At 36.5% G+C, this 22,655-nt stretch overlaps 3 protein-coding genes across 3 annotated transcripts; 2 read left to right on the top strand and 1 right to left on the bottom strand.

Moving 5' to 3' along the window:
• Window positions 1-1,213: 1,213 nt before the first annotated feature.
• On the top strand, window positions 1,214-3,369 carry LOC132189901 (protein EXPRESSION OF TERPENOIDS 1-like). The gene is made up of 2 exons (XM_059604737.1): window positions 1,214-2,348; window positions 2,767-3,369. The coding sequence occupies exons 1-2, from the start codon at window positions 1,748-1,750 to the stop codon at window positions 3,138-3,140; spliced, it is 975 nt and encodes a 324-aa protein (XP_059460720.1). The 5' UTR covers window positions 1,214-1,747; the 3' UTR covers window positions 3,141-3,369.
• Window positions 3,370-9,675: 6,306 nt separating this feature from the next.
• LOC132190081 (V-type proton ATPase subunit a2-like) lies at window positions 9,676-20,092 on the top strand. Its single transcript, XM_059604962.1, has 18 exons — window positions 9,676-10,013; window positions 10,772-10,816; window positions 11,472-11,594; window positions 11,682-11,789; window positions 12,139-12,249; window positions 12,338-12,511; window positions 13,031-13,168; window positions 13,536-13,643; window positions 13,848-13,955; window positions 14,097-14,245; window positions 16,955-17,108; window positions 17,199-17,359; window positions 17,445-17,651; window positions 17,968-18,151; window positions 18,242-18,325; window positions 18,454-18,647; window positions 19,213-19,272; window positions 19,366-20,092. The coding sequence occupies exons 1-18, from the start codon at window positions 9,900-9,902 to the stop codon at window positions 19,568-19,570; spliced, it is 2,427 nt and encodes an 808-aa protein (XP_059460945.1). The 5' UTR covers window positions 9,676-9,899; the 3' UTR covers window positions 19,571-20,092.
• Window positions 20,093-20,456: 364 nt separating this feature from the next.
• LOC132190232 (cysteine protease RD19A-like) lies at window positions 20,457-22,406 on the bottom strand. Its single transcript, XM_059605153.1, has 4 exons — window positions 21,912-22,406; window positions 21,661-21,780; window positions 21,185-21,431; window positions 20,457-21,035 (listed from the first exon to the last, which is right to left on the bottom strand). Exons 1-4 carry the CDS (start codon window positions 22,365-22,367, stop codon window positions 20,758-20,760), a joined length of 1,101 nt encoding a protein of 366 aa, XP_059461136.1. The 5' UTR covers window positions 22,368-22,406; the 3' UTR covers window positions 20,457-20,757.
• Between the last annotated feature and the right edge of the window lie 249 nt (window positions 22,407-22,655).

The raw sequence follows: 22,655 nt of genomic DNA, 5'->3' as shown, positions 1-22,655 counted from the left end.
GTAACTCTTAGATATGTGAGAATGGCATATCAATATTGTAAAATAGTTGTGGCATGGTATATAACATTCTTCTTCATCTATGATATAAATTTTCCTTATTTATTAAAGGTTTAGCATATGAAATATTTAACTTAAACCCTAAAAATGAAGATTCAAATTTAAAATCATATATTTTTGATACCATTTTAAATTTTCACTTATCTCATAAACTTAATAAATAAATAAATTATTATTTTAATCATAATTACATTGCTGTCAATAATCTTGCATCCCACCGCCAGATCGATGCATGGGTTGGGCAATGGCTGGCAATTTGACCTTTTTTTTTGATCTTCGTTTGTTTTTAGTTTTAGGGTAGTAAAATCTTCCACATGGTAGTGTCTCACTGGCTCCAAATTCTACTAGTCCCATGTTAGATATAACATCACAGGTGTTGACCTCTAAATCAATCGCATTATTCTATGTAAATTATTTAAATTGATTCCTTAAAAACTATTTTAGCAACAATTAGTCAATCATGAAATGATCACTCAAAGAATTTTTAGTGGAATTACGAGGCATTGACGATGACAAACATACGAGCAACCAGACAACACAAAATACGCTAGGAGAAAAAAATTTCCTTTTAAAAAAAAAAAAAAAAAACGTTTTTCTAGAAACTCGTAACCCTTGATCTGAATAGGCGAAATGTGTCAGAGTATTGAGACAACTGTGATGGAAATTGTTGGAGATGTGCGGTGATGCTATCGTGGCCCCTTTTTCTTGTGGTAGATTGCTTTTGGGGCATTAAAAATAGGAAATAAGGGACGGTCAGAAAAAGTACCAGCGGGTTTTCCGGTACAAGGACGAATAAGCAAAAGCTGATTCCTTGACACGTGGCATTTCGGGGGGCCGTTGGATGAACAGGCAACGACTGAGATCGAACCATTATTGATCAGATTCATTGTAACTGGAAGAGAACTGTAGAGAAATGTCAAGTGATAATGATAGTGTAAAATTTCTTTTTCCCTCTCTGTCTCTCTCTCTCACTCACACTCTCTCTGTGTCTCTCACAAAGGCACAGCCAGCCAAAACCCCAAACCCAGTCGAGAGAGAGAGAAAAAGAGTCAGAGAGAGTTTGAGTTGGTTGTCATAAATTTAAAGAGGTTGAGTGAGAAGTGGCGCAGAGTGTGGCATGGCGGCGTTGCAGAAAATTTCTTTTTCCCTCTCTGTCTCTCTCTCTCACTCACACTCTCTCTGTGTCTCTCACAAAGGCACAGCCAGCCAAAACCCCAAACCCAGTCGAGAGAGAGAGAAAAAGAGTCAGAGAGAGTTTGAGTTGGTTGTCATAAATTTAAAGAGGTTGAGTGAGAAGTGGCGCAGAGTGTGGCATGGCGGCGTTGCAGAGCTCTAATTCCGTGTCATTATTGCTTCGAACAAAGGAAGAGAATTGAAGCAAAGCGAAACCCTCTTGTTTTCTATGTCTTTAAACCTAAGAAAAACCCAAAATTTGGCCCCAAAAAGCTGCAAAAACCCAAGAACGAAGATCGAGAAGTGTGAGAAACAAAAACCAGGTCAAAACAGAAACTCACAGGCTCACAGTATCATAAAAACCCACACCAACTGTTCGCACCCACGCACGAAAGAGCCCAAAAAAAATCACAACCACTGGTCTTGTACAATTTGGTGGCTACTTGTTATTGAGAATAGGAGAGTTTTGTTTTGATATGGATTTGTTGTCAAAATTGAGAGCTATTGGGTGCAAGAAATGGCAGGGATATTCTATCTAGGCGGAGGACGGGAAGGGCAGCAAAACAAACAAGAGGAGGAGGTAGAGAAACAGGAAAGTAGCTTGTTTTTGTTCAGAAACGAGGAGATCTACAGCAATAGCAAGGGGTTTGAGATATGGCCGCAGCAGTACTATCATCAGACACAGCACCAGAACTTGAGCAACTACTACTCGTTTGGACTGGGTCCTAGTCGGAGAAACCCCGCGGGCAGCGTCTCCGATGACTCGTCCAGATCCGCCGGTTTCACGTTGATGAGGCAAGGAGGAATTGGAGGAGGAGGCGGCGGCATGAATTGCCAAGACTGTGGAAACCAAGCCAAGAAAGACTGCCCGCATCTCAGATGCAGGACTTGTTGCAAGAGTCGAGGGTTTCAGTGCCAAACGCACGTCAAGAGCACTTGGGTCCCTGCAGCAAAAAGGCGCGAACGGCAACAACAGCTCTCAGCTTTACAACAACAACTGCAACAGCAGCAACAGCAAGATGATCAACAGCAGCAACAGTTTCGAGGAGAGAATCCCAAAAGGCAGAGAGAGAATCAATCTCTTGCTTGCGCTCGTGTACCCAACACCACCACGTCAGGTAAAAGAAAACAAACAAACCAAGATTGATTGCAAATTTACGGCTAAGATTTTGGAAGAAGAATTGTCAAGAAACTGTTAATGTTTAACAAAGTTATTCCGAATCCGAGATCTTGAGGAATTTTCTGTACAAGCAAATCATCAATATCGTTTGCGTGTGGGAAAGTCCACCTCCATAGTCACTCTCACCCACTCACCTGCTTTTCTTCTTTTTCCATTCTTACAACTGTTGGTTAGTAAAACTGACGAAAAAAGTTCCATGAAACTAGTTAGACTACTTTCCGTCCTCCTTAATTACTTTATTTTTATGATGAAAAAAAAAAAAAAAGTTTCTTTTGTTTTGTTTTATTTTTATTTTTTGTTTTTTTGTTTTTTTTTTGCTTTGGTTTGAACTGAACATGTTTGTTGGAGTTGATTAGGGTTGGAACTGGGACAATTTCCAGCTGAAGTGAGCTCGCCGGCGGTCTTTCACTGCGTAAGATTAAGCGCAATGGACGATCCGGATGAGCAGTACGCGTATCAAACGGCTGTAAACATTAAAGGACATGTTTTCAAGGGAATTCTGTATGATCAAGGCCCCGAAGGTCGTTACACCACAGGCGGCGAGAGCTCGTCGGGCGGAGGAGGAGGAGACGGAACTCAACCGCTCAATCTCATTACAGCTGCAACAACCAGCACCACGGCGGCAACCACTAGTAACCCATCTGTCACGTTGCTTGACCCTTCACTATATCCAGCTCCATTCAATGCTTTCATGGCTGGTACGCAATTCTTCCCACCCCCAAGATCGTAGAAACCTCGTTAAGATTGTTTGCTTTTAGCAAATCTTGAAATTTGTCACCATCTCTAGAATATTAATGCTAGCTCTCCCTCTCTCTCTCTCTCTCGTTAAGGTTTTCAACTACTACTTTGTAACCCCCTCCCCACTGAAGTAAGGCGCATAGGATTTAGAAACGAGGATGTTTGATCATTTTGTTCGAATTTCAATTCAGATTTTCATGGTTAATTATTCTGATCTTATCGATGACTCATCTTCAATCAGAAACCATTTGTTTTTTTTTTTTTTTTTTTGTGTGTGGCAGCATGTGGATGTGTGCATTTTATAATGTTTGCCATTTGATTTCTTTTTACTTTTTTCTTATCTGGGATGATATTCAATGCACTTTCTGGTTGGTGTTGCACTCGAAGCCGCTTTTTCCAGTTTATCCGTTCGCTTGCCGGATTTAAATGGGACTATTAGCTTCCGTGTTTGGCTAAGCAAAGAATTTAAAAACCCTTCTTTAATCGATCCCGATTCCTGAGAGTTTCCTTTACACGATTTCTGGATCAAACGAAAAGATGGGCATGGGCGCCTGGGTTTGCAGAGTTTGTCATGCATTGCCAATTTGCAAGCTGGCAAATTATATCCCTCCCTCTCCGCTCTCTCTCACATAGTCAGATAATTACTTTTAGCGCCTAGCTGCACCATCTAGTTATCTGCAAAACAATACAAATGTAGCCCTTCATAGACATGCATGGATGTGAACCCATGGATGTTTAATGCTGCTGAAGCATTTGCATGTGATATATATTTATATATACATGTTTTGTGTAGGTACTGTAACTAGTACATAGGCCGGGCAAGGTACGTGCACATATGAAATAAGTAGGATTATTGATGCTTCCATTGACTGCTTGCATTTGATATATATATATATATATATGAAAGAAAGAAAGGTTTTGAAAATGTCTCATCTTCAAACGATTGAGACACCATTCATATATATATATATATACACCGTGGAAGCAGATTTGGTTGGAGACTCCGATGGTTAAGTCAGTATATATATTTATCTGTTGTCTGGAGATGGTGAAGCGGTCTTTCAATTTGAGGATCTTTAGAAGTGGTCTTAATTTGGTGTAGGTGTGTGCAATAGTTGTCCCAACATCTTATACTTTTCTTTGAGATTCTTTCTCATATTCTATCTTGTTTATATTAATTTGTTCAATGGTTGAGACAAGTAAATAAAAATAAAAACTAGTATCCCATGATTGACGTTAATGGACACTATAAAAGAGCATAAGAAATGCACTCATGAGAACTGCTTAAATTCATCATTTATTTATTTTAAGACTGAAAAATGATATAAGAACATCTAGTAGTAGGTATAAGAACACAAAACAACACGGAAGAAAGGAAATGATGTAATTGACATAAAATTACAGAATCAATAAAATAAACAAATGTTAGGCATGAAATCATGATAACTACAAAATGGTAACCAAACTTTTCTATCTCTTATGCATATATTTAATTTCATTAGTACTGGGTCAACAAACATTGCTGCTGAAGTTGAGGGTTAAAGTACTGAGGGTCGATTATTTTAGTTGCTTTTGTATTTTTTACACAATAAATGATGTAATTTGAGGATATTGCAGTATCCTCTTCATCATACAAGCTAGATGGTACTGTGTAAGAGTGGGGGTTGTTGAGATGTGTGTGTAACTTTCTCCTTGGATAACTGGATATGAATACTACTCCCAGCATTTGAAATGAGTTCATATATTGCTTTTCAGTTTACCAAATTCCTTATCTATCGGATATAGTTTTATTCATTATGTTAAAATATTGATTAAATGATTAAATTTATTATTTTTTATAAATTTAGGTTGTTTGGATAAATGGTGTCCAAAATGGTGTTTAACGGTGTATCAAGACAAAGTTCATGAGTTCAAACATTGTCTCCGTTATTCACTTCTCATGCTCTTTAATTAAATGTTTCACATTTGAGAGAGTTAGCTAGAGTGTTAGAATATGAATTAAATAATAACATTTATCATTTCTTATCACATAATTAAGCTTCAATTGTTATATATATATATATAAAGTGTTCATAATAGGGATTCGAATAAGAGGTAGTGTCCATCATTGTGGAAATGACATGTGACCAGGGACGGATTCAGCTTTTAATTTGGGGAGGAATTTAGGGTCAAAAATTTTTTGAAGAGGGACCAATTGACAAAAAATACCTTATTTTTATTTTTTATTTTTGGCCTTAAAACTTTATTTTTCTTATAATTTGGTGGGACCAAGGCCACTCTAAGTCCCCCATAGATCTTGCATGTGACCAAACTTCTGTCACACTTCACTTATGATTGGAACATTAAATGGACTTTAATGCCAATGCAGTCATCGTCTCATGAGGAGCTGCTGTATATATGATTACATGCAAAATATTTGATATGTATTTGTTTTTACAGCTAGCTGTGAGCGTGAGCTCCATGCAGGTTTTTCTTTCTCTTGCTACAGAAATCATGCACTTAATGTATAGTTTACAAGTCTTCTTAAAGAGTCTTGTGATAGAATGATGAGGTGGTCTGGAGTGGATTTTGACGGGAGATGGAGGGAATGGGGGGAAACAAACAAAGAAAAATATAAGCAGAATCACAATCACAAGAGCAGTTTGTTTGTTTGTTTGGTTTTTAATTTAAATGTGACTGAGAAAGGATCGTGGCTGGTCAAGAAACAAATCCTGGTCAAGATTTTTTTGATACCTCTGTCATGTCCCTGTCAGAAATCGGCTAGAAAATTGACTCTCATCACTCGTAATTAAATGTAGTCGGCAAAATATGGACACCTAATCCTTGAATGGTGAACATTTGTATATATAGCCCCCACCAAGTTAGGCTCTTACTGCAGTACTTACCCATCTATAGCTTTCTCTCTCTCACCTCATACCTTGAGGTTTTATATATACGGTTCTCTACTCATTTCTAGGGTGGTACCATCTGCTCAGCTGCCTGCACGAAGGAATTAGCTCTACTAGGATCCAAAGTTTTTTTTTTTTTTTTGAACAAATAGATCCAGCAGAGTTACTTTTGTTTGTTAAAACTCATAATTTATGCTCTTAAATTACTAGTTATCTAAAATAATAAACACTAAATTTAACCTAACGTAAATGCTTGCAAGTTATTGGCCAGGATAATATGAGAGCTGTTAAACAAAACCATAGTAGATCATATTTGGAGTTAGGGCACCATGCTAAACACTGAAGGGAGAATTTTGATTTTTAAATAGAGTAATGTTACGTACTCATCTCTAATCTTACTCTCATACTACCAAGAAGCTGATGTAGTAATATTCATTAGCCATTTGATCAACATTTATGTTTAAAGTGACTTCCAAATGTATGGCTTATTTTAACCCGTTAAAAAAAAAAAATTAAAAAAAAAAAAAAAAAACCCAATACATAGTTGTAAAAAAAGCTAATATTATTATTATTATTATTATTATTATTTTCATTTGTTATTTATAAAGTGAATAGCTAAAATAATGCTTTTTAACTAAATTTTAGCTAAATAATTGCTGAATGGGAATGTAAATGCTTTGAAGTACAACTTTAGGAGAAGTGGACAGGAGTGGTTGGTGAGTCACCCATTGAGAGAGTAGGCTAAGTAGCGAAAAAAGCCAAACAATCCAGAAGAGAGCGGGTGATCACTAGGGTTTCTTAGCGCAGCTAGGCACTATAGCCAGCTAGGGTTATGGAGTGGTAGCTAGGTCGGGGCCAGGCCGTGGCGCATGCGAAACCGTTTATCTCTTCTTCTTGGCTCTGTTTCTGCCTGCTGGCTGGCTTTCAAGTTGTGGTCCAAAATTTATCAGTTTTTTCTCTCATTGATTTGCTGCCGTGCACGGCCTGCATATATATTTTGATGGCTTGTTTTTGTGATTTCCAAGGTTATATATATATATATAAAGCTACAGCGTTTAGCATGGCTGGCAAGATTGCCTGGTGCCATGGCTACATAATTATTAATTATACAATTCTTTCAATCCAACCGGGCCCTCATCTCTCTGGTTCCAACTTTGCCACCTGCTCATCAGCCCACTCCAGTTTATTCCACAAATTTCACCGAAAAGACTGCTCCCTTCAACTATTTGTTTGAAGCTCCTTTTGCTCATGAAAATTGGCAGCACCAAAAATAATAATAATAATAATAATAATTTGTCGTGGAGCTCTCTAGGGTATATATATATATATACTGATCAGCGCTGCGGAGCCAGAATGTTTTACCTGGGCCGGGTCAGACAAGTTTCAAACCTTTAAGTCTAAATTATTATTTGCTTATTTTGTAAAAATTAGGCATTTACCTACCTACTTTTATAACCTTTTTTTTTTTAAAAAAAAAAAAAAAAAACATTAATAAATATAAATGAAATAACCTCCTCATTATCATGTTTCTATTACCACATAATGAAAATTAAAGAATTCTTTTTCCTCTTCAATATTTCTTTTCCTAACTTGATAAATAAATACAAAATAGGAATAAATTTTTTTTAAAAAAAATCAAAGATTATAAAATCATTGAAGAAAATGGAATATATCACGTAGCTAGATAGGTACACTCACCTAAATAAATGAAACAACAACAAAAGTGCAAATAAACCTTGTAAGAAGAATAGAGGTGAGCTTCAAATTAATTAACCTCCCAACTAATTTTACATGCTTAATTACTTCATCTTTTTGTTTGTGTATATTGTAAGAAGGCGAGAAAGGAGGAGAGCAGGAGAGCAGTATAGAGAAAGAGAATGAGTACGTTGCCTTCAAAGAGAATTGTTTTTTTTTTTTTAAGGGCAAAAAACAAATTTAGCCCCTAGGTCTTTATGCGATTTTAATTTAGTCCTTAAGTTTTAAATTTAAAATGTTGGAGCGTTTTTCTGGTCCAAGAATTTCCTATCCAGTGATTTTCTTGATGGCTAAACTATAAAAAACTCTTATATGACAATGAGGTTCCTGCAAAACAAAAACAAGATCAGAGAGTTTTCGGTTGGGACCGAAAACTTTCCGATACTTAAGTTAACATCTTTATTTGTGGATAAGAAATACAATGGCACTTTATCTTTATTTATCCATATATAAATCAGTACATGAATGGTAAGAGATGTATATGAGATTTACGGGGAGAGAGACATGGGATAAAGAGAATCTCAAAGATATGTGAGAGAGAGACTTTCTAGATAGAGAGAGAGAGAGAGAGATATCCTCCCTCTCTCGCTCTTTTTCAAAGAGGTCTTGCGTGGTGTGTACATGTGTCGCCTAATGAGTGGTAAGAGTAATGTTGTAAGTAAGTGTAAAAATGAGTGAAGCCCACTATGAGATATTTTCTCCCCAACATCCACGATTAGATCCTCAAGTTTTTAACTTTTTATTTAGTTTCAAATGAGTCCCTTTATCAACCTACCATTCAATTAATTAATGATATGTCATGTCAGACTTTTACACTTTGTTATGCATGTTATAGGTCCTATATATGCTACAAACATCTTGTCTATTTCGTTTTATCTTTACCAGTCTATTTTTTCTTATATAAAAAAGTAAAGATATCATCATTCACCAAGAATATCCTACTGCTCAAGAATATCCTACTGCTCACATATTCTTAAGAAGGAACCTATGAAAGGTCATGGGGGATTTTATTTTATCATTATATTTGGCTCCCCTTCATAAACATTTTGGTTCCATCCCTGCTACATTGTGTCTTTAGATAAGCATTCACATGGTTGATTCTTTATAAGTTCTAGATAATATATATATATATATATATATATATTGCAAACATAGCCATTTAGGTTTTACTTGAGCGATAAAAGGGTTCGCTTGGGTTTATGATTTCAAAACATGTGATTCAACTGTGTTTTTAAAAATCGTAATTTAACTTTTAAAATTGTGTTTAAAAAAAGGAAAATGCTAGGCTTACAAACACATTTTACAAAAAAAACTTTTACTAACTGATATGGCACAACATGACTGGGTTTCTCAAAATTTGATTTTATCTCATATCCAATTATATTATGCCACATCAGTTTGTAAAAGGTTTTTTTTTTTTTTGTAAAATGTGTTTGTAAGCCTAGGCTGCCTAGCATTCCTCTTTAAAAAATGCACCCATTGTCTGATATTTGAAATTGCATATATTTTTACATTTTCAAATCGTAAATTTTTAAAAACGCACTTCCAAATGATACATTTTCTATAATTTGATTCAAAGTTACACTTTTTTAAATGGGAAATCACATTGCCAAATGCACTTATGTGCAGTAATTATGACTTGGGCTTTCTATTTATTTTGGGTCCTGAATTATGGACTCAAAAGACATGGCATTTCATTGGTGGCCACACAAGGTTCTAATGTGCAAAGCCCCACGCCGCTTCAAATCAAAGCGGGCCACAAATCTCCTTAGGGCCCAATGCTGAAGACGGCTAAAGAGGCGCCAGAATTAAACGACGTCGCCCAGGGGAATTAACTTCTTTTGCCTCAACGAACACTGACGTGACAGAATTCTTACCGCGGGTCCGTAACGTTCAGTGCGGTGAACGAGAAACGAATAGTATATATATATAAATCTCAAATGTCAAAGCAATTTCCGACATCGCCCGGTGAATTCTCTCCGATCAACCGCGCATGCACTTGTATATAAAATATACGAACGCGTAGATATAGACATTATATAATATCATCTATATAGGAATTTATTGAATAGAGGTTAGAAATTGGGGAAGGAGGGTGCTGGCAGGCGATGGATCTGCTGCGGTCGGAGCCGATGCAATTGGTGCAACTCATCATTCCCATTGAGTCAGCTCACTGCACGATCTCCTATCTCGGCGACCTTGGCCTCTTTCAATTTAAAGATGTGAGCACCATTTTCCGCTTCAATTTATGTTTCTTTTGTATTTTGTATTTTTTTTTTTTGGGTATTCTCTTTTGCTATTCGTCATCGTTTCTCTTATGTTGATCGTTCTTCATACGAATTTTCATGCATTGAAATCCTAACGTCGATTTCCTTTTAGTTTTTGCTTTAATTTCTGTTGTGATTATTATTATTACTTATAAAAAAATGATTATTATTACTATTATTGGTTTGTGCTTTTCTTCTTCGATTGTTATCCAGTGATCCTCTTTGGAATGATTATTGTGCTTGTTTGTTTGTTTTATTTTGATTTTGGAAGAATTCGTGGTGGATCCTCGAGTATTTGCTAGGTTGTTGTAATTAAGAATGGAACCATGCACACCAGAATTGCTTCTAATTTGATGTTATTGCTAAAAATCATAATTGAAGGATTGCATTTATGACAACCTTTGTATGCTCGGATAATGTGTTAAAATGTTAGTCTGTGAAAACATTAGTATTTTGAGTTCACATATTATCTTAGCAGAAAAGTTTGAGAAATTCATTTGTAGAATGTTGAGACTGGACTTAATTCTTTGTTTGAATCATGATTGGATTTTATTTTACTTTACTTTTAGTTTGGGTGGATCTTATATGATGGTTTAATACTATGGCGCAGAGTCATGACTCATGCATATGAAATTAATTTTGTGACATTTTCTCTAATTGGCTATGTTTTATTTTTATTTTTTTGATTGGGTGTATCTATTACTTCTTTTCAGCTCAATGCAGAAAAGAGCCCATTTCAGCGGACATATGCTGCTCAGGTGCGTTCACGCGCCATCTCTATACTTATTGAGCCTAGGTTTCTTGTTTTGTGGGAGTGCCTTCTTGTCTTGTTTTATGCTAGCACGATGATCTAATTTTCATGCGAATCAATCTCGACAAGTAACACATTTATGCCATCAACATCTAATGGTTATCTCACATCAAATGAGGAGACCTCTAACAGCATGACAACCTGCACGCTGTGATCTTATAAGTTTCTATATATCCTTAAACTAAACACAGTAATCAAATATAATCACCAGCTAACTTTCTTTTGAGTTTAAAAATTTTTAGTTATGAAGCGGAGGTCATTTATTCAAATCTTCACTTTTTGTACACCTCCTAGTTCCATCCTTCAACTGGCCCTGTGAATTATGGTGATTCTTAGTAATAATGGTGGGACTCATGCACACAGTCTTATTTTAGTTGTTTGAACAACATAATTTGTTCTCCCATCCCTTTATCAACACAATGTGTGAACTTTGATATGTTGGTTCCCATTGTTTTTTGGCACCTTGGATATTTGACAATACAAAAACAATTGACCTTACTTTTGTTATTTTGGGTTGAGTTCTCATATAATTTATATTAAACATGAAAATCCCTTTTCGGTTCTACATATATGTACTCTGTGTGTGCTTGTCTACCATGCAGATTAAAAGATGTGGGGAAATGGCTCGTAAGCTACGTTTCTTCAGGGAACAAATGAAAAAGGCTGGTTTGCCACCTTCAACAAGATTTAATCGAAGCAATGATATTGATCTGGACAACTTGGAGGTTGCTATATAATGTAATTTTGGATTTTTGGTCTCTTAAGACTTCTGATGTCTTATATTGAAATAAATTCTTTTGTGGGTGTGTCAGGTTAAACTTGGAGAACTTGAAGCTGAGCTGTTAGAGATAAATGCAAACAACGAAAAGTTACAACGATCTCATAATGAGCTATTAGAATATAAGCTTGTTCTACAGAAGGTTTGGCTTGTTTTTCTGCTTTCCTACCAGGTTTTAAGAGAAAGTTTTACCATAATAGCTTCATGGTACTAGGAAATTTAAAGTTTTCTGGCAATACCTTACTATTAGGTTGCTTATGTATAGCTGCATGGTACATAACTGGTGTAGATTATGATCTCTCTTCTCTCTCACATCTGTATTCTATGTGGAAGAAATTGTTAAGTTTACATAATCACATTGATCTTTGACTTAGAGTAAAAATATTTACTTCATAGGAAGAAGAGAATTATCAGTTATCATGGCATTCCTTTTGTTTTCTTATATTTCCAAAATCATACAGTGAACTGTGGATCTCTTTTTCTCATTTCAGGCTGGTGAGTTTTTCCATTCAGCTCAAAGCAATGCAGCTGCTCAGCATGGCGAACTTGAAGTGCAGCACATTGCTGAAGGATCTATCGACAGTCCTTTATTACTGGAACAAGTAATAGTCTTTTGCTTTCTTTTCTTGATATTAGCTAAAGATTTTTTTCCCCCCCTTAGGATGATGCTTAGGGATTTGGTGTTTGTAGGAAATGATAACAGACCCATCGAAACAAGTTAAGCTGGGGTTTGTTAGTGGTCTTGTTCCAAGAGAAAAATCAATGGCTTTTGAAAGGATTTTATTTCGTGCAACCAGGGGTAATGTGTTTTTGAAGCAAGCTGTGGTTGAAGATTCTGTCATTGATCCCATGTCAGGAGAGAAGGTATCTCCAGAACTTGTAATTATAAATTGTCAACTTTTGGAGGGGGTGTAAACATGTGGTTCTTTAGATTAGCCTCTACCACACACTCTGCACATGGTGGGTTAATTCAAACAAACCAAAATTTCCTCATTTGTGTTTCACTTTTCTACTAATTTTATCTTGACAAGGGATGGGTCCAACTTGTTTGCTCTATATAGATGCGTCTCTTTCTTGCTTATTGATTCTATTGCCATTAAAAGACTCTGGTTGTAGGAGGAAATTTTTTGTTCTTAATTCTTCTGTATTAGAAGAATGTCACATTTTGGCAAGAAGAAAAAAATTACTCAACACATTCCGTCTTCCCCTATTCCTGTCAATAAATATGAGTATGATGAATAAAAGAAGGAAGCATATTCCAATTCCCAATCTTGAAAGACTTTCCAAAAGAAAGCCCATGTATCAAGGGTTACTCCTTTCTTTCACCATTACTGATTTTTAATCAACGGTTTTACTGGTAAACTGATAAAGTTCATTCGCCAGGTTGAAAAAAATGTTTTTGTTATCTTCTATTCTGGGGAAAGAGCAAAGAATAAAATTCTGAAAATCTGTGAAGCTTTTGGAGCAAACTGTTACCCATTTGCGGATGACTTAGGCAAACAATTTCAGATGATTACAGAGGTATGAATTATACACTTTATGGGTTCTTTCCTGTCATTTATGTGGTATAACCTTCAGGATATTGCAGGTTGATTCTATTTATTGTGGTATAACCTCAATACCTCCCCTTATCAAAGGGTTCAGAGTTACCATTTGTCACAAACTGCTGGTCATCCTTTATCAGCGATTTTCAGCTGGCACAAAATCATCAATTTAAAACATGTTATGTGAACTTATTCCAATTTAGCAATGGTCCTTAGTTCTCACCAGTTCACCTTTTCTTAGTCAATTTGAACTAAATTCTGTAATATTAGCTTTTGTTTAATTGCAAAAGTCATCAGTTACAGCCTCAGTGAGATCTAAACTATGTAGTTACTTTGATTTATAGGTGTCTGGAAGACTTTTAGAGCTGAAGACTACTATAGATGCCGGGCTGTTGCATAGGAACAATCTGCTACAGACAATTGGCTATGAATACGAGCAGTGGAATCTTCAGGTTTGTTTTAGTTGCTTTATTTGATATTCCAATGCTTTTATTTGTTGCTAAAGAAAATGCATTTAACTAAATTTTTTTCCACTTTCATGTGTGCGCATGTGTGTTGGGATTGATCTTTGGATATATGCATTTTGAATTTTTTTTTTTTTTTTTTTTTTTTTTTTTTTTTTCAGTCACTTAACTTTGGTCCTCTTAACTTTACAGGTGAAAAAGGAAAAATCCATTTACCATACTCTAAATATGCTCAGCTTTGATGTGACAAAGAAGTGTCTCGTTGCAGAAGGTTGGTGTCCTGTTTTTGCGACTAATCAGGTTTGTTCTTTCATCCTGTATCAGTTGCCATTTTTAACACTGCACAACGTGCTTGCCTTTTAATTCTTTTGCTGATTTTGCTTCAAGTGAAGTATATTGTTGAAGGAATTACTTAATTAGCTTATTCTTGATGTTTGGCAGATTCAAAATGCATTGCAGCAGGCAACCTTTGACAGCAACTCACAAGTTGGGGCCATCTTCCAGGTTTTGCATACAAAGGAATCACCACCTACCTATTTTTGCACGAACAAGTTTACTTCTTCTTTTCAAGAAATTGTAGATGCATATGGGTGAGTCACTTTGGGAGAATTCATGCTTGTGCCGTCTATAATTGTAAATTCTAATGTCTTATGTGCTGCAGTTGGAAATATCAATTTCATGCATCTAATAGTGACTTGTCAATTTCATGTATCTAATAGTGACTTGATATCTTATAGTATTGTTTGAAAAATTGTGTGATGTATGCAGTATTTAGGCTTTGTGCTATACTTCCTATCTTCTGGGAAAAAAATGCTAATGTTGTGTGCGTTTGAAATTTTGTTTTCTCAAGTTAAGCTGTGTTATTCATCTTTGATCCATGTGAAAACAGAAATATTGTAGTTGAGAAATAATTTGACCTTTGCTTTCATGTATGGATTTAGTGTACAACATTGTTTAGTTAAAGGTAATTAGGATTTAGGGTTGCATCCTAATTAGAATTTATAGTGATACTGTGTTGCATTTAGCACCTAGTTGCTGGAGTTTAATGTTTTTTCCCCAAGTATATGAGTTAGGATGGGTTTTTATCTTATTTATTTATTTTTGTTTCTTTAGCAGTGATAATATAATAGAGGAATTAAAACAAGAAAAGGTAAATGTATGGTTTGCCTACTTTCTCTGCATGGAAAATCCGATGGCATGGTGTAATCACTAAGACAACTGACAATAACGGATTACCATGCATTGGAAGTAATTGTGCATGATATTGTCAGCAGTTTAAGTTGGACAGTGGAACCATATTTGATGTTATACATTCAAATATTTTTACAGTTAGAATTGGCTTTGTTCTTGTCTTTTTAGTAGTGGTAATACTATATTGGAATAGAAACAAGAAAAGGCAAACGTTTGTTTTGCCTACCTTCTCTGCGTTGAAAGATCCGATTGCATGGTGTAATCAGTAATACGACTAATAATAACAGTTTACCATGTATTGCAAAACCTAACAAAATGATTGTATGATATTGTTAGTAGTTTCAGTTGGACAATGAGCTCCATTTGATGTCAAATTCTAAATTCTCACCTGTATTGAATAGTCTAATGATTAGGTCTCAACTGTCCATGTCCCTTACAGCAATTAGAGGTAATAGTTGATGTATAATTTTTCTTAGGGTTAAATACATTTATGCCCCTCAATTACCATTTATTTACACGTTGCCCCACGAACTACCACATGTCATATTCAACTGCCTTTAACTACCATTTCTTAGCCAAAAAAACCCATTCTGTTAGGGCAACTCACTAAATTAGATGGAATCTCGATCACGTGAATGGCACATGCATTTTTTTAGTAGTGAAATGACAAAATTACCCTAAGTCGTCGAATCACTCCCAGGTACATGGGGTGGCTTATCCACCCCAAACACACTTGGGGGTGGTTCGACAACCACCCCTATTCTGTGTGTGTGTGTGTGCTTTTTTTTTTTTTTTTTTAACTTGAGGGCATTTTCGTGATTTCACAGAAAAAAAAAATGAGCACATGCATGTCATGTGCACTACGCATGTGCGCCTTTTCTGTCAGATTTAACAATATGGCCTGACGGAGGGGTTTTTTTTGCCAAGAAATGTTAGTTAAAGGCGGTTGAGTGTGACATGTGGTAGTTCATGGGATATTGTGTAAATGAGTGGTAGTTTAGGGTGATAAAGGTATTTAACCCTGACTTGTTTATTGTCATTTGCCAAATCATATATGATATAAAGGGGTGTAAACGAGCCGAGCTTGAGCGAGCTTTCCTTGTTTGGGCTCGGCTTGTTTAAATTTTACTCGAACTCGAGCTCGAGCCGAGCTTAAGGACGAGTCAAAAAAATCGAGCTCGAGCTCGAGCTAGTTCACGAGCTGGCTCTTATATTTAATTTAATTTTTTTAATTTATTAATTTATTTTTTTATTATAAATTTAAACTTCAAGTACTCTTAAACAGCTTAAGAGGCCAGCTTGCATATGAGCATTTGCTTAGTCTGGCTAGCGAAATATGGAGCTCGAGTCAATACAACAAGACACTTGGTTTCGAAGAGAAAGGATATGCATCCTTTTATAATAAAATGATGCTATTAGAAAGAAAAAAAAATCTTCAATTTTTAATATTAATATGAGGAATTATGTGAATAACTACCAATTCGAGCCTTATACGAGCTGCTCACGAGTTTAGCCGAGTCGAGCCGAACTAGTTTCGTTTAATATTCGAGCCAGGATTTGTGTTCACAAAACGCTTCATTTAATATTCGAGTCTAGCACGAGCCGAGCTTATGCGAGCCGAGCCCGAGCTCGCTTACGAGCGGCTTGCTCTCTTAACAGCCCTTCATATAAGTATAATGGAAAACTTTCTTGTCTAGTCTTTTGCTTTTGACATGTGTCCAAAATTTCCCCCTTAAATCTCAAGAATCCCCTCTTTAATTTTTTTCAAGGATTTTAGCCTTACGTCTTAATTAATCAGTTTCTCTTCATCTTCATTCCTTAGTATTTTTTTTTCTTCTGTAGATTTAGGGAAAAAAAAATGATGTATGTGAAAACTTGATTTATGGAAAAGCTAGAACTTATAACAACCATTCTCAAAAAGTTATGTGACTAACTGGTCTTTCTTTTATTAGAATTTAATGATCAAGAGTTAATGCTACGTTATTCACTAAAGATTGTTCATTTCAGTGAACAACGTTGACATAATAAAAGAAAAACCCTTCATTGGGTGGGTTACAAGCTCGTGAACATATATACTGTCGTAGTTAACTAGTCTGATCTTATTGCAGGGTTGCCAAGTATCAGGAAGTCAATCCCGGTGTATTCACAATTATCACATTCCCTTTCCTTTTTGCTGTTATGTTTGGTGATTGGGGTCATGGTATATGCTTGTTGCTGGCAACATTATATTTCATAATCAGAGAAAAGAAATTTTCCAGTCAGGTAATTGCTGCATGTCTTGGGAGTTGACTGTAATCTCTTTTTTTCCTTCTAACCGTTTCAGTTGAGCTTACTTGTTTGTGTTGACAACAGAAACTTGGAGACATCACAGAAATGACTTTTGGTGGCCGTTATGTTATCTTGATGATGGCATTGTTCTCAATCTACACAGGATTGATATATAATGAGTTCTTCTCGGTCCCATTTGAACTATTTGGACTCTCTGCCTATGGATGTCGAGACCCATCCTGCAGGTACTGAACCAGATATGAAACACTAAACATAATTGTAAAATTTTTCTCCCTGTTAAGTTAGTTAAACTAGTCTTTTTTGTCGCAGCGATGCTTCTACTGTGGGTTTAATAAAGGTGCGTGACACTTATCCATTTGGCGTGGACCCTAAGTGGCATGGTACCCGTAGTGAGTTACCATATCTTAACTCATTGAAGATGAAGATGTCAATTCTATTGGGAGTAGCCCAGATGAATCTTGGAATTATTTTGAGTTACTTCAATGCAAGATTCTTTGGAGATGACCTAAATATTAGGTATGCTACATTGCTCAAGTTATCCTTGCATGCATTCATGCATTTGTGTGCAGCACTGTTTTTATAGAATAGTAATTAAAAATGAACTTTTTCTTTCTCTATCTTGGTATTTTACTGCTAGAGTGATTATTAAGATTTTGTATATCTCAACATATGCATGTGCACCCTTAATTGCATGAACAGGCTCTCTCTCTCTCTCTCTCTCTGCCCTTCTAGTTATTTTTCTAGCTCGTGAAGATTTTTTTTTGTATGATCTTGGGCAATATCATAACTTTGTTTATTAAGTGCTATGTAATTAACCATTCATTTGCTGTAGGTACCAATTTATTCCCCAGATGATATTTTTAAACAGCCTGTTTGGCTACCTTTCACTCCTCATTATTGTGAAATGGTGCACTGGTTCACAAGCTGATCTTTATCATGTGATGATATACATGTTCCTGAGTCCTACTGATGATCTGGGTGAAAATCAGCTTTTTGTTGGCCAGAAATTCCTTCAGGTTTAAATTCTTTTTTTTTTTTGTTATATTGATTTTTTCAGCTATTCAAGATAGATAATAATTTTAAAATGTCACTTTTTTCATTACCAGATTGTTTTACTACTGTTGGCCCTTGTTGCTGTACCATGGATGCTGTTTCCGAAGCCTTTTCTCTTGAAGAAACAACACCAAGAAGTATGCACAAAAGTTTATCTTACCCATGTATTTTTAGATTTATTTATTGTTTCCTAGAAGCTTTTATTTTATTCTTTCCACTTGTTTTTGACTTCCCATCATCTCTTAATGTGATTTTTTTTTCTCAGAGGCACAAAGGTCAATCCTATGCACTGCTTCACAGCATTGATGACCCTCTTGAAATGGAATCTCATCATGATTACCATGACCATGAGGAATTTGATTTCAGCGAGGTCTTTGTCCACCAACTTATACATAGCATAGAGTTTGTGCTTGGAGCTGTGTCTAATACAGCTTCATATCTACGTTTATGGGCCCTTAGGTATGTAGTCAACAACTTGAAAGCATTCATGGATGGTCTTGCCTTTTCCTTATCAAAAGAACTCTTAAAATATAGCATACTAGAACTATTTAATAATTGTCTTTGTTCTGTTCTCCATGGTATTGGAGCTAGATCTGAAACTTCTTAATTTGGTTCTAGTTGGACCTTTTTTGCTATTAGCATGATTTGTGTAGAAAGCATGTTAAATGGACTATGGGTTATAGATCTATAAAGTTGAAATGAAGTACTCAACAGTGTTCTAAAGTTGCAAAAGCTTTGAAGATTGGACTTATCCCAAAATAATAGTATTAGTAATGATGATAATAATAACTATAATGTAATTTTTGTAATAAGAATAATTCTATTTGACCAGATAATAAAGTCCTGGCCTGTTTAGGCCTATAGGCTGCGCTTCTTCATCGTGAAAACTTATGTAGCCCTTCAAGGGTGCATCTTTCCATGATTTAAATCATGTTCTTTAAACAGATTGTACTTTCTTTAATTTTCAGTATAAAGTTTTTATCATTTGACTTCTCTCTTTTTTTATTATTATATATTTGTTCAGTCTAGCTCATTCGGAGTTGTCAAGTGTATTTTACGACAAGGTTCTACTTCTAGCCTGGGGGTAAGTTTATTTAGTCATTCTGTTTTTTTGGTACCCATAACAACGTAAGCTCTATATGATTTTGAGTATTGGATGCCTTGCACATAATTGCAGGTTCAACAATGTCATTGTTCTTATTATTGGCATCGTCGTTTTTATATGTGCTACTGTTGGTGTGCTGCTATTGATGGAAACCCTAAGTGCATTCCTACACGCGTTACGGCTTCATTGGGTGGAGTTTCAGAATAAGTTCTATGGGGGAGACGGTTATAAATTCCTTCCATTTTCATTTGCATTAGTTAGTGAGGAGGATGAATGATACATTGCTTTGAGTTTGGTCATAAGCTAAACGATTGGAAACGATATTGCATATTGAATCTGCCGAAAGTATAGATTCCGCCAATTCTTTCATATAAAGTATAGATCTTAGAAAGCTAATGAAGGAAGTGCCTTTAGCTAGTTTTGGGGAAAGCAGCTTTCTCACGATTCCCCCGCCCGCTTCCGATTACAAATTGCTTATTCATTTCAATAAAGAGCCTCGCTGATAGGGCCGTCAAGCATTCTTCATGTATATTAATGGGAATCTGCATCCAACTGGTGAACATGCTAATATGTTTCCTCCATATTACAGTTCAATTAATTGATGATGATTGTTGTCTGATTGTCCATGTAAAGGAGTCTCTACTGCCTGCTTCTATCACAAAGAAGGATGAGCTGTTATTTTTTCGTCAATTACTCTATGAATGAATTCAAACTATTGTTGTAATATATAGAAAAGAAAAAAATAGTTGCTGACATATATGTTTGACAAGTTTATGAATTCCTCTGAAATTGTCATGTTTATAGAGTGTTCGTCATTCAGCCGTGCAGACAACTAGTTGCCCATGATAATTCTCACATTTGATATTTATATTTCCTTTCAGATAATTACCTTATGCTAATTGTTTCAAGTTTAGTAGTGGTAGCCTTTGAATTGATCCAAAACCAAATGATGGTTGAAAATAGGCGAAGTTTCTTTCGCTTTTGAACAATGTTTTTCTTTAAACTAATATTTCAATTCGGTCTGTTAAATTGGCATACTTAAGAAGAAGAAGAAAAAAAAAGTATTAAATTAACATGTATTCAAAATTAATTATGCATTTGAACATCTATTAATTTAATAGACTAACTTAAAAGAACATTTTCTAATCCAATTAAAAGAAAAATACATAAACTCATTCTTTTTCATTACAACCCAAATTAACAAACCCACTGCTTCACATCAAAGTCAACATTTAAAACTAACATCCCCACCATAGCATTCACTAAAGAATTGAGCCAGGGGAGCTTCCTTTCAATAAGCATACATATATAACATAAATTATGCTATAAACTTGCAAAGAATCAGCAAGAGCAAGCCAACTTTGTGTCTAAGCAAAGTTCATGGGAGCATCAAGAGCTGATAAAAGTCTAGAACTCCATATATATTATTTACAAGGGCTCCACTTGCCAAACACAATAATATTATTACTGAGCGGTGGTATGTATAGCAGCTACAGTTGAGACCATGGAATCCACGCCACATACATTACGACCCCTGCAGATCTTGTAATATCCATTTTCTCCCCAGTTTTCTCCCCAAGAGTTCTTTATGATCCAGTAAGGCTTCTCCTTAAACCGGATCGGTGCATAACCGGCAGACCCGAACCCCACCAAAAGCACCCCATGATCCAGATGCCTCGCGCAGATATATGGGCATGAAACTCCTTTCATGTATGTCTGCATGAAAACTGCATTGATGCCAACTGCACAATGCAAGCAAAAGAACCATTATTTCACTTGATTTACTTGGCTTTGAGTTCCCGCGAAGATTGCAAGACTGGGGTAAAAGGAAAACTTGCTGACAATGATATCAATAAATAACGAAAATGGAAATAAAAAGAAAGCAGCTTACTTGCAAGAGGGCCATTCTTCACCAAATTTGCGGCAATTTGATCTTCATCAATAGAAACGACACTGAAGTTGGACACAGAAGCAGCAATCTTGCTCCGGTCAAATTTGCAGGTGCCACGATCAGTCCCAGTGTAAGGATAGTCCTTCTCTCTCTCTAGTCCACCAGCCTTGAGGGTGTACTCGAAGGCAGAGGTCATCAGCCCACCACTACAGCCCGCGTCACAAGCACCATATTCTTCGGGATCACACTGCAAATAATTATAGCGCTGAGAGTAAAGATCATCTTATGCACCCTAAAAGTCTTTGCTGTTGTGGCTTTTCTATCATTTTTCTAGGTTGTCGAACTCCAAAAGATATTCATGTCACAAATTCAGAAACTTTCTATTAGGACTATGGATTAGATAGTTGTAAACAGATGCTCCGATGGTAACCATCGATTAGCCTATTTCAACAAAACAAAGGAAGAACAAATCAAACCTCATGGTCACAATCCACAAGCTGTTGTTCGCTTAGGCTCACGAGCTCCCCAGTCTCCAAATAATGCGCTCCTTCCAGTGCCCCCGTTGCACTAAACGACCAGCACGATCCACAAGAACCCTAATTTCCCCCACCCCAACAAAATTAGGGAACCAAGTAGTAATTAAAAATCAAAACCCACTTCCGATCAAAGCGTAAATATTCAAAAACCTATACATATGTATGTATGTATGTATGTATGTATGTGGTACCTGGTCTTTAACGCCCGTCACAGCGCCGTGATCGCGCCAGTCAAAGTCGGCGGGGAGATCGTTGGTGGGGAGTATCGGAGCCTTTTGGGCGTCAGACGGTAGCCGAACGTTCTTCAGGCCGAGGAACTGTTGCCGGAATTCTGCCGGAGTGAGATCGGAGAACTTGGTGACACCGTGGACTGCGCTGGGGTCCAGCTTCTGGTGAACCTTGGCTCGGCGCAGGTTGGCCTGGAACACGCCGAACCTGTAGTCGTGCTCCTCTTGACTCCCATAGCTCTTCCCGAACTTGGCCTTGAAGGTCGAGAAATGGCGCTCCGCGTGGAGCAAAGGATCCTCGCCGTCCGGTACCACCTGGCGGATCAGAAGATCATCGTCAACGCCGTTGACCTCGTCGACGGCGGAGGATAAAATGACCAAGCTGAAGAGAACAGCGAAGAGAACGAGAAGGCGGTCCATTGGTTGGTAAGTGTGCACAGTGATATTTCCTATGCTCTGGGTCTGACATATAAATAGTTCAGGGAAGATAGTAAGTAAGTGGGTGGTTGAGATTTCGACGCGTGGTGTGCTTTTATTGGTTGGGCATGCTGCAAGTTGAGTGAGCTCAACGGAGAAAGGAACAAGGAAAGGAAAGATGGGGCGGGGTTTCTTTCACTCTTGACTTTAAATTAAAAAAGACACAGAATTGTCCATTATTGTTGCTTCCTCCGTTTGTCCGGGGAGCGCGTGATCTTTGTTTTTTTCTTA

The sequence above is a fragment of the Corylus avellana genome, chromosome ca8 (assembly GCF_901000735.1).
Source record: "Corylus avellana chromosome ca8, CavTom2PMs-1.0".
NCBI lineage: Eukaryota > Viridiplantae > Streptophyta > Magnoliopsida > Fagales > Betulaceae > Corylus > Corylus avellana.
Note: the sequence above shows the minus strand (reverse complement) of the source record. Positions and strands in the feature narration are given on the sequence as shown.

Excerpts from the sequence above, each read along its gene's own strand:
- LOC132189901 (XM_059604737.1), top strand. The coding sequence starts at position 1,748 with ATGGCAGGGATATTCTATCTAGGCGGAGGACGGGAAGGGCAGCAAAAC. Across the intron at positions 2,349-2,766 it reads ACCCAACACCACCACGTCAG|GGTTGGAACTGGGACAATTT; the intron begins GTAAAAGAAAAC and ends GGAGTTGATTAG.
- LOC132190232 (XM_059605153.1), bottom strand. The coding sequence starts at position 22,367 with ATGGACCGCCTTCTCGTTCTCTTCGCTGTTCTCTTCAGCTTGGTCATT. Across the intron at positions 21,432-21,660 it reads TTGTGGATTGTGACCATGAG|TGTGATCCCGAAGAATATGG; the intron begins GTTTGATTTGTT and ends AATTATTTGCAG. Across the intron at positions 21,036-21,184 it reads GAAGAATGGCCCTCTTGCAA|TTGGCATCAATGCAGTTTTC; the intron begins GTAAGCTGCTTT and ends TGCATTGTGCAG.
- LOC132190081 (XM_059604962.1), top strand. The coding sequence starts at position 9,900 with ATGGATCTGCTGCGGTCGGAGCCGATGCAATTGGTGCAACTCATCATT. Across the intron at positions 11,595-11,681 it reads TTGATCTGGACAACTTGGAG|GTTAAACTTGGAGAACTTGA; the intron begins GTTGCTATATAA and ends TGGGTGTGTCAG. Across the intron at positions 13,956-14,096 it reads CTGTTTTTGCGACTAATCAG|ATTCAAAATGCATTGCAGCA; the intron begins GTTTGTTCTTTC and ends GATGTTTGGCAG.